Raw genomic sequence first — 16,069 nt, 5'->3', positions numbered from 1 at the left:
TGAGATGAGGAAAATCATTGACAAAGGATAGAGTCACACAAGTCACACCAACTCAGGCCAGGCATGGGGTGCTGCTACTCCCCCAGGACTGTTGTTGATGGCCTGGGCAAATGGCAGTTCTACGGGCAGGAAGCATGGTAGAGCCAAGTCCCAATGATGGAAGGGGTCCTATTTAGCCGAAAGTTTACTACCGTCTTCTTATCTAAGAAAAGGATTTCTAGGCTTGTTGTTGTTCTTGTTTTTATTATAAACTAAAGAAAAAGGAAATGGAGATTTATCAGAACAGAAGAGAAGATCTCACCAGGGCACTAAAAGTGGGGAGAGTAGATATATCAGGTTATGTCTATAATAGTCAAAAAAAATGGTAGAACACAACCCCCACTAGAATTCGGATCCCATAGTCATGCAGATCAGTTTCCCCCCAGTTCTACGAAGATAGAATTGGTATACTTCAATGTGTAAGCTTAAGGGATACAGCATTACAGACTGACTTACATATATTGGGAAATGATCATTGCAATTAGTTTCGTTAGCATCTGTCATCTCATACAGACACAATAAAAAGAAAATAAATAAATAGTTTTGAAATTTATCCCACGAAGTTTAATATTGACCTTTATTTACCCAGAGAGGCCGTTTTGAAGTTTGCGGTTTCCTTTTGGCTTCTAGTAAAGGGGGCCAATTTGGGGATGTGAAAACTGAGTCACAATGAGTTTAAAGGATGGGTTTAAAGATATCCAGTGGACTCATCTCTGAGTCAAGAGAGCACATGCCATGTCCCCAAGCTGGGGCTCAGATCTAACAAATATTTTTTCTCAGGTTGCCTCTGTACTCAAACCGTTTTCCTCCCTACCTTCCTGATGAAAAGCCGTGTGGTTTCAATTCCAGTGGGTCTGTATTCTCAGATCCCATGGTTCACTCTTTCTGGTGTCTTTCACTGCCTAAAACCCTCCCCTATTCACATTTGCTTGAATGCATTTCAGCAGAGAGGCCTGTGTTTCTCTCTCCCATGACCTGTTTTCCTTCACTCTGTAGCCCTATGGCCTCATATGCTATATTTTGATTTGTTTGCTAAGTGCCTTCCTCTACAAGAATATAAACTCCATGAGGACAGAGGCTTTATCTTTTCATGATATGCTTTATCTCCAGCACTGGAAAAGGCCCAGTGCAAAGCAGGCTTTCAATAAATATGTATCTAATAAGGGAACTAATGCTAAATAAATAGGAATTAAGCTTCTGCTAAGACCAAGATGTTACATGAAAAATATTCATATAACCCTGAAATAAGTCTGTAAAAGTCCAAAGAGATTTCCTATAAATAAGAAATAGGCATGTATAGTTTAGACAGAGATTATTCTAAAGTAATAAGATTATCTTAAAAATTAGCCTAGACAAACGACTATTTATGTTTAAGTAATGCCATTACTAGAATAGAGTTGTGTCCTCTGAAATCATATGCATTATACCACTATACTCCAAGGCGAATTTTTCTGTTGCCCTTTATAGTTATATTTTGCATGTGCTACATACATATACAGATGCCTGTATGAATATATAATATAGAAATATAAAAAATATATGTTTAAAAATACCCATGTGTTTTTACTTTCACCTACTTATCTAATTTCCGCTTTCATATTTTAACTATTAGAAATTTCTTGGAACATTGTATACTAAAAATATCTTCAAATAATATTATACATGTCAAAACACATCCAAATCTGAAAATCATGTCCAAGTTGGAGTTTGGACTCCAAACTTAAGAGCCATAGATGTAATTAAAGAAAAAAAAATTGACTTTAAAAATAGGGTTAAAATTGTGTTAATTAGGAAACCCGGTACTGAGTCAATAGAGTTCAAAAATAATGAAACTCATTATTTAAAACATCTTGAGATTAAAAAAAAGAAAATGTTTTATCAACTGAAGTGTTAACACCATAGAAGTTTGGAGTAATTTTACAAAATCTACTTTTCTTTTCACTACGTTTACATTTCTCTTAACACTTGGGCTGATTCAGTCTGTTAGCTTTTGGCAAGACGGGGATAATGGGTAGCCCATTTTAGGTGGATGCCCCTCCGAATGAGAACAAAAATTGTGTATGATTCAGTAGTTCATAGGAATCATAGAAAAAACACAACATTTATCTGTCATTGGCCTTCCTGTTTCTTCAAATGCATTCACAGTATCAAGTTCAGTCAGTAGCCTTATGTTACATCTGAGCATTTCCTATAATCATGATCTAAGAGGTCTTAGGTGGACCTTTGAGTGTGCACCTACGTGTCCACTGCTGCTTCAGTAATGAAAGACAATGGACTGAATGACTAAATTACTGAATAATTAAATGACATGACTAGGTTATGGAGCCTCTCTGAAATTTGTTTTCTCTGAGCTCCTTGCTTATCTGTAAATCTGTGTAATAATACTTTACAGTGTTACTTTACAAATTAAATTAGATAATATATACAAAAGCTACAGGACATAGAATTGAATTTACTTGATGGTACCTGCTGCTATGCCAGTTTGTAGTCAATAAAGGAACAAAAGACATTCTGAAATGCAGAGGCAGAATATTTACTTGTTTACAAGAGACACATTTCTTGACTTGAGCCTGTAGCCCAAGATCGTCCCTTACCGGGGATCTGTGTGACCTTGTGTGACCAGTGGAATCACCCAGGTGTGTCTTCCAACTTCACATATGGTCCTCTTTTCCCAATTTTTCACTGTCTCTTTCAAAAGCTGAAAAATTTTTATTGAAGTAAAAATAGGCAAACCTCTGTGCCACATTTCAATGGATCTACTGGAGTTGCTGCCCTAATTACTGAATTTCTAGATTGTGAGTACTTGATTATATCATTGCTCCCTTCCCCAGACCATTTCCAACACCCAGTTTACTTGTGGGTTGCTCTTGCCAGCATCCTGGATACTCAGGATGTTCACTGCCTCTCCCACCACTTTGACTCCTCAGCAGCATCGACCCCAACAAGGGAAACTAGCTAATTGATACTAAGAGACAAATTCCTGCTAGCTCTATGCTGTGGGTGAGATATTTGGATTTTAAAAGAGGAATCAGTGAAAGAATACATTTAGGAAATGATGGGGAAGGGTGTTATTTGGGAGAGCTTCTCTTTTAGAAAACTGCCTTGTCCATATCAGGTTAGTGAATATTTCTGAATCTCCAGAGAAGATGGGAAACCTATACTTTTCGCCCATTTGCTCCACAAAGACTAAGTTCTTCCCTCAATACTCCGATCTCCTCCAGTTTTTTCCGACAATGTTACATACGAGGAAGGCAGCAAAATGTAAGGAGTCTATAAAGCCAAATCCTGTTAGTCCTCATTCCTAAGGGGTCACTTCTTACTGGATTGTGTTGGGTCCCCAAGACCATATTCAGGTTTGATGATTTGGTAGAAAGAGTCACAGAAATCAGAAGAGCTGTTAAATTCGTAGTTGACAATTTATTACAACAAAAGGATATAGATTAAAATCAGCAAAGGAAAAAGTTGCAAAGGGCAAAGTCCAGGAGAAATTATGCGGGAACTACATGATTTTCCCACAGAATAATTATGTGAGAACTACAGGACAGTGGTCCTGTTCCCAGGAGATTTGTATTGACCGTACTTTAATCTCTACAGCAATAATGTGGGACCATATGTACGAAGCATTGCCAACCAAGGAAACTCTCCCAAGCCTTGATGTTAGTCAGTCACATAAGCATAGAACAGCCCTGTCACTGACCTTAGTTATTCAGTCTTTAGTCATTCCAGAGGGCAAACTGATACAGCCCAGGGCCCTAGGTGAACAAAAACAAGCATTCACCATAAATCACATTGTTAAACTATCTAGCATTGCCCATTACCCCATAGAATACTATAATCGAGCAGAATAGTCCAAGGTCTCAGACATTATCTCCCAGAAACCAGTTAAAAACCAGTCCTTTCTTTGGGATACATAGAGTGTGACTACTCCAGTCCTGCTGAGTTAACCATTTACTGCCCACTGTTGTGATAACTAAACTTGGTGTGAAACAGCTTTTCATATGCTTGCGTCATGATCCATGTTGTTGTGAAGAGATTTTCTTAGGAACACTGAGTAATGGGGTTTCATTCAGGATTTTGGTATAAATAAAATGTGAACATAAACTTACCTTCAGAAAAACAAAATCTGAAACACAGGCCAATTTCTTTTGTATTTACCTAAAATAGCTCAAAAGTTGCTGCTCAGTAAGCTGGCCTCCAGCACAGAACTAAAAAGGGAAAGAAATTCAGGGGTGGTTTATTAGTGTTATAAAATAGGTAAAGACATGTCTCCTCCATCTAAGAAAACATTACATGTCAAAGGGAAGTATGGTTTTACAATAAATGGTTTTCTTCTTTGAATTTGAAAAGCACTGATCAGCCCCATGGTTTTGAGCCATGTTATTACCCAGACCAGTGTGGAAGCAGCCTTGACAAAGAAAGTCAAAATCCTTCCTGAGCCCAGCTTCTGGAAAAGTCAGATCAAAACTTCACTCCTCAGCCTTCTCTATCAAATCCTTCAATTAGTCTATTAGTGAACATACATATAAATTTGTAAAAAAAAAAAAAAAAAAAAAAAAAGTATATTCCACTGCTAAAATGGTCCAGGTCCCAATAGCATAGCAATTAAGAGCATGAGTTCCAAAATCTAAGTTTACATCTTGAGTTGAAATTCTCACTTGCCTGGTAAGTTAGGCAAGTTATCAAAGTTATTTCCTAAAGTTCCTTCCCCAAGTCTCCATTTTCCTGTTGGTAAAATGGGGACAACAATACCTATTTAAAGGCACGATTTCAATAATTTAAGGCAACAACACGTGTAGAATGGTTAACATGCCTGGTGCGTAGTAAGTTGTCCATGAACATTCACCATAATTGAGTATTACTGTGATTATTAAATCATCAGACAAATATTTGCTTTAGAAGCAGCTCACCTTCATGGTTGAGAACACAAGCCCTAGCACCAAATTCCCGAGTTCGAATTTTGATCTTCCCACCACCAGTTTGGGGACGCCAGTTAACCTGGTCATATCTTTATCCATAAAGGAGTAAAAGTTATGATAAAGATTCAGTGTTTACAAAGTATTTAGAGCAGCACCCTACATGTAATAAGAACTTGATAAAAGTCACCTTAATTATCGATTGAGTTTCAGAAAGTCTCATTCTGCCAATGGCTTGCTCTCCTTCAATACACCAAGTTAGCATAGCAGAGTAGTGAAGAACATGGGTACTAGAATCAGACAGTCACGGGTTCAATCCCTGGCCAGGCAGCTGACTGGAAGAGTGGTCTTGGACTAATCACCTAATTTTCCTGAGCCTCCATTTTCTTATCTATGAAATTGATTATACACCAGTTTTGAACTGAAAAGAGCAAAACATTTTTAAGCTTTAACAATCACCACCAGCACCACTACTGGTAGATCTAACTTCTTTATGTCAATCATATAAGTGAGACAATTTATTTTAGAAGTACATCTTAAAACCTTGGGGTTATACAGTTTTCATAAAAAATGTATTTTATTGTGAGGCATGCAATAATATCAATTCCTTCAGCAAACGTTTATTAAACAACTTTGAATATCATTCATGTGCTAGCTAACTGTGCTAACCACTAAAGCATGAAGTCGAACATTTCTGCATTCACACAGCCCACATCGTTACTTAGAAACCCATATCACTATAAATGCATATGGAAAATGCAATGGTAGAGATTGCACAGGATATAGATTTAAAGTGGGGATAATCTCCGGAGTCACAGATGGTTAAAGTGTGAGATGTAGTAACTCTTACCCTCTCTTTCCACTTCCACTAAGACATGCTCTCAATAAGTGCATAGTAAATGTTGAGCAAATCAACAGATTTCTGAAAAAAAAAAAATGATCTTTGATCTATGACCTGGATTCTAGGTTTAACTCTACCAATTATTGGCTAATGTAGGACCTTACACAAGTCAATATCCTGTCTGGGGGTCAGTTTTTCTACCTAAGTGGTTTTATCTATCTGTTTTGATTTGGGGAGCTTGTTGAGAATTTCAAATGAAGTTCAGTGAAAACCCTTAACTAACGTGTTGAAGGTATTACACAATTTTACCCTTAAAGAAAACCATAGGGCAATTTTTTTAAATAAAATGCAAGAAGTCTTGTGTGAAATTTTACAAATAAGAGAAACTTCATGAGGAAGGGAAGAATGAGATGCTCAACCCCCCAAAACAAGAACTACTTACACTCTCTATCAAAAAGCAAGTGCTGACAAAGGTAGGCATATTCCAAGCAAGTTACACAGGTCTGTTTTTCAAAAGGTCTTCCACAACTTGCTATTGGATTTGATTCCACAACTCAAACCTTCTTGACTAGTAATGGAAGTGACCAACACAAGTATCCCTATTTGGAAATTACCTATTAGTGTTGCTTGCAGTTATTATTTTCTACCAAATAGAAACAAGCAAATAAATATATAAATAGATATAAGTCCTGAGAAACAAAATCTGATATTGAAATGTGAGGTTTAGTATCTTCTAACTCAATGTGGTTGATTTTAACACTGTGCTTAACATAGAAGGTGCTCCAAAAAATGTTTGTTTCCCGAATCAAGTCTTTTGTGGCTGATGTGAGGGGTTTTGGTCTTTTTAAGAACTCAAAACAAAGCAGAGCTATCACTACAATTTACTGTGAAGTATGAGGTATTATTTTAGAGAAAAATAGTTATCAGGGAGTGAAAACTGTTCAGCTGGAGAATAAATAGCTGTTGAGATCAGACAAACAGGAGATAAGGAAGCAGGTAGAATGATTATGCCGGTAAAGGCAGGGAAACAAAGGTGAAATTGAAGATGTGGTGTGTGTTTTCCTCCACAGACCGAAGCAGCTCTGATGTACGATGCAGTGTACATGGTGGCCATTGCCTCCCATCGAGCTTCCCAGCTGACCGTCAGCTCCTTGCAGTGTCATCGACACAAACCATGGCGTCTTGGACCCAGATTTATGAACCTAATCAAAGAGGCAAGTGCTACTCATTCATGCCTCAATTGTTTCCTTAGCCATAGTGATCTGACTTGTTCATTTACTGTGATCTTCCCACATGGCTTTGTTGGACATGATATCCATAAACGAGGAGGATCCATCATCATCCAATCTGCTAGGATTTCGCTGATAAAAGTCTGTTGACCAGGAATTTTCTAGTGTGATGTTGAGAAGTTCAAAGAAGCTACCAGATCATAACATTCACCTTCCTTCATCTCAACTATGGTCTCAGTTGCTGCTGGCTCTCCTCCACATATGTTCATAAGTTCATAGGTGCTTATTCCAAGCCCCATTGAATCAAAGAGTGCGTTGGCCCATCACTGCAGGGTACCAGGGATAGTTCTTACATTATCAGCCCATAATTCCAGTGGTTTCTTAAATATCACGTTGTATAGGACTGAATAGAAGAACCTCTTTGTTCTAATAATATAATAATTATTTTGCCATTTGCCAGCAAACCAGAAAAGTCCAGTCTATTCAAAACTTACCAAATGTACTAAAAGTTTTCAAGAGTATGGGGTATTTGGTGAAGGTGAGTTTTTCATTATTACCCTGGGATCCTGGACTATCCCCTACAATTTCCTTTTCTCTGATACAGTTTGACTTCTCTTCATCAGATCCTGCTCTAAGGCCCTGAGATTCCTCATATACATGTATCTTTGGTTTATCTTTGACATCAACATACACCTCAGGGTGTGTCTGGGCTTGACAAAATGAAACAAGGTTTAACTGAGTACATACACTATTCTGTGCTGCTGTTCTAATGTTTTATCTATAGGATGCAGAAATTTACTTCTCGGGTAAAGAGCATCTTTGTTGCCCTCTGCATTGGAGAAGGTTGAGTTGAGACAGAGCCATTAAAAGAAAAGAATGAAAGGATCATAGTGCAAGAGAAGAATGCCCAAGCAAGAGCAAGAAGTCCTACTTTGGGCTTCATTTCTGCTGGTCTCTTTAGCACCTACAAACCCTTTCATGGTTTGTTTAATCTGCTTCCCCATTGACAGGGGACTCCAATCCATAAGGGTGAGAACCAGAAACACAATATGCATGAGGTTTAACACTACTCAGGCTCCAGAGCAAAGCTGGATCTAGGGTATGGCAAGCAGCAAAGACTACCGGGTACCTGATTTAAGGAGGCACTCACTCTCATGTTTGAGTTTATAGGAGACTTTGAGGGAGTGCTTCCTTAAGTTTTATGCCCCTGAGAACCTCTCTCATCTCACCGTAGTCCTGCCATGGTTGCTTGGGTTTAATCCCAGCTCCACTAACATTTATGACCAATATAATCTACACAAGTTACTTAAATTCTTGTATCTAGATTTTCTCTTTCGTGAAACAGGAATTACACCTTCTATCTCATAGCATTATTGTGAGGATAAAAATAAGGTGTGAAGAACAACACAGAAACATAGTAAGAATCTGAGTTATTAGCTATTCTCTTACAATTGGAATAGACTGCTAATAATAGCCTCATTCAGTTTACTGAGTGTGATGCCAGGAATTTAAACCTGGCAACAACAACAACAAAGAAATCACAAATAGGCATGAAATGAAATACACTTTGTGACAGCTACACAAATCTGATATACTGTGCCTAATGGAAAGACATTGCCCAGTCTCTGCTCTCCCCACAGCAATCATGACTAGGTCCTGATCACCTTGATCTTTAACAAGAAAACAGCTGGTTTCCTTTCATCTCCTGCCAGCGCAAGAAGAGGCAGGAGGCCACATGAAAGCTTAAGATCAAACACTTGGAGCACCCCAAGGACCTTTTTGCTTGTACTTAGGTTGCATAAGAAGGTAAAATTATCAAGCCACAGTTAGAGATGTTTAAAGAAATAATGAACTCCAAGATGAGGGACCACATTGAAAGCAAGAAAACATTTTACTCTTAATCTCACAAAACAAACTGAGGGTTAATGGGGGGAGGGGAGTTGGGAGGGGGGCTGGGATTATGGACATTGGGGAGGGTATGTGCTATGGTGAGTGCTGTGAAGTGTGTAAACCTGGTGATTCACAGACCTGTACCCCTGGGGATAAAAATATATTATATGTTTATAAAAAATAAAATTTAGAAAAAAAAAAAGAAAAAGAAAAAAGAAAACATTTTACGATCTTTTACTCCAAAGAGCAAATTCCCCATTCTCAGTCTCCACAGTTGGGGGCTGAAAGGAGAGGTGGGTCATGGATTTAAAAGTTTTATTGCTCCTCTTCTTTGTCTCCTGAGTTACGGTGCTATATGCCACTCTTGGCAGGGTATAGGTACCTGCAGATATGGGACGGGCGTGACCAGGAGCAGTGTCCCAGTCCGTTGAAAGATCGCACAGAGTGAATTCTGAGACAGGCCAAAACATGCAAAAGTCAGAGAATGTAGATGTTTCTTTCAAGGAGTACATAATTCAACAAAACTTTGCAGGCATCAGGTTTTATTAAGAAACATGAAATCAGGCGTGTGGTGCTAAAACTTCCCCGGGTCCTTTCTTTTAGTGACTCTCACTTTCTAAAGGATTTCTAATCTCTAAACAGAAATCATGTAAAGGAGCAAGTCAGCAGATTGAATTTATGGGGTGAAGATCAAATTTGTCACAGGTGGTAAATTTTCTGAGCTCAGAGATTGTTGTGTGTGCACTAATCCCTGATAACTTCACACATCATTTAGAATCAGTAAGCCTTTCAGACAAGTCTTTCAAGCTAACCATCCTTCAGTGTTTCAGGCTGACTAAAGAGGAAGAATTAAAGAACATTTTAAACCTGGTAGAGTGCATTATAGTTTCATGTCTCTGGGCATTTGCTAAACAAATGTATTAGGAGATTATAAATTCCCACCCAGCAAGTAGTACCAGGGCTCCATTATACAAGTAACATTAACGTGGCACTACAGGGAACTATTTTCTCCCAAACTGGAAGATGCAGTTTTTACTATGTATTAATATAAATTAATATAAATTTATATTAATATAAATTAATATAAATTTATATTTATAAATTTAATAATTTAATATAAATTAAATATAATATATTTATTATATAATATATATAATATAAATTCTACATAGTGAAGGAATGGCAGGCTTCCCTTGAAGCCATCCTATGTCTGAGATAAAACCTATGCTCATCAGCAGGATCTGCAGGCTCCCCAGTGATCTGGTTCCTTATCTCTTATGCCATCCCTCTCATCTCCTGCCCCGACCCTAGCACTTGCTAAACCTACTGGGGCTCCCTGAACTTGCTCCTACTTGCCTCTGGCTGGAAGGCCTTCATGTCTCAACTCAAAGGCTAGCTTCTATGTGCTTACTTTGACTCATAAATTTTGGCTCCTTACCTCCATTATATTTGTTGTTAGACCATCATATTTATTTACATGTCCATCTCCAACCTGTGCTTTTCCAGTCTTGCTCCCCTAGTATTTGAGGAAGACTTAGCATAGAATGAACACCCAACAAGGAGATGCCAAACAAGTGAATGAACTAATAAATTAACGAATGAACAAGCCAAGGAACTGAAGAACACATGCAACATATAAGCTAGTACTTTAGGACATACTCAGTACATGAATATCATATCCAGAAACAATTTGAAGAGGCAATACCAGGATCAGCTGGACTTGCCTACCAGGACCATAGGTTCTGGTGGGACACTGAGGCAGGGATCTGAGGAATAGGACAGCTTATTTAACTCTGGTATGGGGAGCACAGAACCTGAGATTTAATTGCAATTTACTATCTCAGTGAAGTTAGTCATTGAGACTCTTTGTTCTCAGTCTCCTCTTCTAAAAATTGCAGATAAAAAAACCCATTGTATATGTTCGTGGCTATTACATGTATGTATAGACTAACAAAATGTGTCACATGTGGTGGTTGCTCAATAAAGGGTAGCTACCATAAACAGAGTGTCCTGCCAAAAAATGTCTATCAGATAAGGTCATTGTCAGGAAGAAATGAGGCAATGCATATAAAACATTATATATATTGCCTAGTATAAATATATTGCCTAGTGTAAATATATTGCCTAGTGCCCATGTACAGCATGCTCGATATTGTTCTTATTGGCATCAACATTATTGTTATCGGAGCCCAAGATGAAGTAGGATTATTTGTAAAAAGGAGGACAGGAACTAACAGTAGAACATCGGGAGTTCCATGGAAATAAACATAGCATAAGAGGCCAACTACAGTGACGCCAGGAAATGAGGGAACTTTCTGTCATGGAGCATATGCATGATTGTTCAGGAGGGACGCAAAACATCAAGTAATCAGCAACTAGGTAGAGCTGTCAGAAGACCTGGCAAACCACATCTCAGGTTAGTCTGAGAAATAGTAGCTATGTGGGGCTTAGGAAGCTAAAGTACTTGTGGTTGTCGCCAGAGTTACTCTGGACCCAGAGTAAGTTCCAACTGGCCGTGGGGCAGTGAGAGTAGCTACAGCAAGAGCAGGCACAGTGAGGCATCTGGGAAAAAGAAGGTCTGTAATCACGGATGCTGGGAAGGACAGTCGACAGTGGCTACATGAAGTGAATCCTATATTTTAGGTTATATCAGTGGTTATTAACTATTTTCTGGGTTATGGATTCTATATTAAAACTGTCTTAATTGTTCCCACAAAAGGCATACAAATCCAGCTGTAATCTCAGGGTTCTTAGAAATAGCCTGGTTTCCCTGAAACCCATGTTAAGGGTGTCTGAATTGGGTATTGAAAATAGAATTTGGTTGAAAGAGTGTTCCAGTACGGTGAATAGCAAAAGTGTAAATGAAGCATAAAGACTTCTGTTGGGGTCAGAAAAGTGGTCCCATGTGGATGTGAGAAATGAGTTTAAGTAGTTATGGAGAGACGATTGGTAAAAATTATCTGCTGAGCTGAGAAATTCAAATTTGATTGATAATAGATTGGTAGTCACTGTTCTTGAAGCACAAAAATATGGTATTTCAGAGAGTTTATCTTGATAGCCTTCTGTAGGTTTGATCAAAGCAGATAAACCCACAAAGATTATTGAGGGATTATAGATATCTTGGTTTTGAAGTGATCGTCATTCATAAAGAACTAAAGGGGGAAATAAATTGCTCGAGAGAAACATACAAGTATTTCTTGACTCCTTCCGTAGATCTAAATTCATGGAGCTGTTGTAAAAATTCACTTGGATGCCCTGCTGCCACTCTTGCATCAACAAATTCCTAAATAGGGAGAATCTGTTGTTTTATCCATTAAATCTATTATTGCTACATAAGCCCAATGTCAATAATGACAAGGTTAATTAGGATATCAAACAAACATAACTAGTGGAACAACAAAACCAATTTTTTCCCCTACTGTCCTCTTAAAATTATTCAGTGAAAATTGGTAGACTTTTCAGGATTTTTGTATTTTCTTAAGGTAATAGCAGTTCTAGAGTTCCTTTAGGTGAAACCTGAACTTAGTAATTAGAAGTTCTATTCTAATATGAATCAGAAGTCCAACTTGATTTAACTTCAAATTTTTCTTCCCTTTGAGCTCCAGTCCACTGGAAGACTAGAGAAGTGAAGGAATGTGATTTGTGGTTGGTTTCTCCTCTTTCTCCTTTCTTTCCTTCTTTCCTTCCCTCCTTCCTTCCACCTGCCCTCACCAAACCATTAGTTATTGCGCCTTCTACCAGGCTCAAAAAGAATTAGGACAGTTTTTCTTGGTGGACCTGCTCTGTGCTCTCTGGGATCAAAAAATAGTCCTCAGGTGGGTCTGGGGAATTTTTAAACCTAAGTCTTTTTTTTTTTTTTTTTAAGAATTTTCTTTGACTCTTCATGATTTTCTGTTGGGCAGTCCTTCCTGATGTTTATTTGAACCAATCAATGGATCTTTTTTAGATGGGGGTGTATCATATTTCCTCAGCCCCATGACATCCATTGGTACATAACTTGCTTTTTTTCTGCTGAAATCTCCTCACCCTTGTAGAGAGTCCTTGACTATACTCTTCCTGAGGTACTCTGGATTCAAATCTCACACCCACTCATTCTTTCCTTGGGTGTCATGGGAGTGCCTCTGATCATGATGCAGCACTTCCTAGTTGGCCCTCCCTTCAGTTGGTCAGCTCTTGTGTAGTCCTCTTTTGTCACCTAGGAGCCACACCACAGTGCATTGTCTACCTTGACTTCCTCAAGTTTGAACCAGCTATTGGTCTTCTCCTTCTCCAACTGCAGCCAACTTGTTTCAGAATTCTCTGAATGGCCCCCTGAAATCCTACTTACCAGGATTCAAAAATGGCATCCTGAAGGCAGAAGAAGTGTGGACTCAAAGAGGTAACAGTATTCTCCAGAGAAATCTCTCCAGCAACTACTTCTACCACGCATGTGATCCCTTTTATAAATTTCATGCACAGGTCCAAAAATTCTAGGACAATCTCTGTAGGGCACTTCCTTTGTACCTATGTACAGGAAACTGTGGAGTGTTTATCTACCCACTCTAGTATCCTGATATCTATTATATTGGTAACTAGGTTGAAACATTACAGTAAAATAAAACTTGTCACTCAAACCAGACTTCTACAGGTTGTCTAAACTTCTCCATCCACCTCAAAACACTCATCTAATTCATTAAGTCCTATTAGCTTTCTATTCTAAATGTTTTGCAACCTTCCTTATCTACTGCCCTCGTTATTTCTCACCTGGATCCACCCTTTTATAACTATTGTCCACATATAAACTGGGCATAAAATTCCACGTATAAAATCCCCATATAGAGAGTGATGTACATAAGTGTATAGTAGGTATTCCACCTTCTACAAACATGAACTTACTTGTAGTTTCCTTCATTCACCATGCTTTTCTCACACAGTGAGACAGATGGTCTTTCCAGACTAAAACCTGCCTTATGACACCCCTTTTTTCATATGTCTTTCAGGCTGGAAAGCACTCCCTCCTATTGTTTACTTGGGCTATTATTCAGAACTCATTTTTCCTAGTGATCCTCTCCCAAACCTCTTTTTGGGGGTGTTCCTCCGCTGAACTCCATAGCTACTTTACATCTCTAGGTTAGCCTTAAATTGCTTCATCCAGACACTGTGAGACCTTTCCCGTGAACAAGGACAAAGTCAATTTATCTTTGTGTCCTCAGAGCTATGTCTATACGTGGTAGGCATTTACAAGATGCTTCTTGAACAGAACCCAGGAAGTTAAGATCCACCAAACTCTTAACAAATTTTGCTGAGCTAATGCTTACTTTTAAACTATATAAATAGTTCCTAGTTGATCTGGCCCAAAATAGATTTACTATATAGGAGTGAAAATTATTTCCAAATGCCTATGTATATGGGGATAGCACTGAAAATATGGACAGCTTTCTGCCACTAGTTCACTATGAAATTGTAATTTACTTGTTCTATTTTGATGAAATGAAGATTATTAATTTGAATATATAAATGAGATCATTGAATTTAAGCTTTTAAAAATCAAAGCGTAGAAGATAAATTCTCCACTGAGGCTCCTATATATTTGTCTTAATATTTACTTGGACTTTTACTTAATAGGTCAGTATTGAGTGTTTGTTTTTGTTTTTGGTTTTTTTTAATATGGGATCCAGGTGAAAAATTAAAGGGTTGAAAAAAAAAAATTAAAGCCCCTGGAGAAGCAAAGCTCTGACTTGTTTTCATCCTGTTGTGGCTCCACTGGGTAACACTTCCCATTATTGCATGCCATTTGATTTTGATTACCAGGACAAGCTGTCCCTTGGATTAATTAGACGACATTGGATCTGGCAACAAACTCACTCAAATCTCTACTGTTTGGGAAAGCGAGGATTTGTAGTTCTCATTCTGCACCTATTGAAAACCACCTGCATTCCAACTCAGTCTTCAGCACCACGACCTAACGTTGCACTGTGTAAATGAAAGTCATTTACATTGGTACCCCCTCACATTGAAGATATTTAGACCTGAAGAAAGAGTGGAGTTTTCAGGTCCTTACCTCCATTCCCATACAACTCTGGACAGAGAAATGAGATCATTTCCTAAATGTTCATAGTTCATAGTTTTACCAGTTATATACACTGTCTTATATGTAACTAAGGTGCTAAGACACCTATCTCTGAAACTGGCAATCAGTGGCTAGGTGAATAATCACCTGTCAGAAATGAGAAAAGGGAGTGTTGGAATAGGATGGGAGGTTTTGTCAAACTCTCTTTAGTTTGTATGATTCTAAATAACATTAGTATTTATTAGATAGCTTTCAGAGACTCAGGTCAATTACCCTCCTCCCATTCAGCTACTAATGTCCTGCTTCTGCACCACATTGATTGAAGACTTTGCTTTCAATACCACAGTCTGCATACATGTATAAGTGTGCATATGGGCACATTAATATGCAGGTGTTTAAAGATGGGATTGGGAGGGAGACAAACCATAAGTGACTCTTAATCTCACAAGACTAACTGAGGGTTGATGGAGGGAGGGGGGTTGGGGGGGTGTGGTTATGGACACTGGGGAGGGTATGTGCTATGGTGAGTGCTGTGAAGTGTGTAAACCTGGCGATTCACAGACCTGTACCCCTGGGGATAAAAATATATGTTTATAAAAAATAAAATTAAAAAAAATGATAGAATAAATAATAGAACAAGAAAAAAAATATGCAGGTGTTCAATTTACTTAAAGGAATGTCATATATACATATGATGATGTGTGGGCACAGTTATGTTCTGAGTGTGTGTGTGTCTATATATTTCATTCAGCAATTTGCTTTTCTAATCAATCTTAATTAAGTTTTGAAATATATCTGGGTTGATGCATATGTATTCATTTTCCAGTTTTTTCCTTTTCATTGACATCTACTCCTCCATCAATCATTCAGTCAATAAACATCTACCTAGTATGTGGCAGACACTATTCTAGACATCAAGAATGCAATGGTAGGGGAATAAGACATATAATACTTCAAATGATGACAAGGAATATCAGAAAAGCAAAGTTCAGAAGAGTATAGGGTGTGCAGATGTCCTTGAAGAAAAAAATCTCCATTGCTATATTATACAAGGTAGATAGAAAGCATCTCGTGGCTAAGAAATGAGTAAAGCCTTGAAAGAAAAGAG

At 38.1% G+C, this 16,069-nt stretch overlaps 1 protein-coding gene across 7 annotated transcripts in view; it reads left to right on the top strand.

Moving 5' to 3' along the window:
- LOC111155720 (glutamate ionotropic receptor kainate type subunit 1) overlaps positions 1-16,069 on the top strand; it is a 384,988-nt gene that overhangs the window by 282,199 nt on the left and 86,720 nt on the right. For all 7 annotated transcript variants that reach the window (XM_022516058.1, XM_022516056.1, XM_022516061.1 and 4 more), the window contains one exon: positions 6,864-7,007. In XM_022516058.1, coding sequence (XP_022371766.1) covers positions 6,864-7,007 — 144 coding nt within the window. The remainder of the gene's footprint in view (positions 1-6,863; positions 7,008-16,069) is intronic.

This window comes from Enhydra lutris, unplaced genomic scaffold (assembly GCF_002288905.1).
Source record: "Enhydra lutris kenyoni isolate GAN:26980312 unplaced genomic scaffold, ASM228890v2 scaffoldscaffold43, whole genome shotgun sequence".
Lineage (NCBI taxonomy): Eukaryota > Metazoa > Chordata > Mammalia > Carnivora > Mustelidae > Enhydra > Enhydra lutris.
Note: the sequence above shows the minus strand (reverse complement) of the source record. Positions and strands in the feature narration are given on the sequence as shown.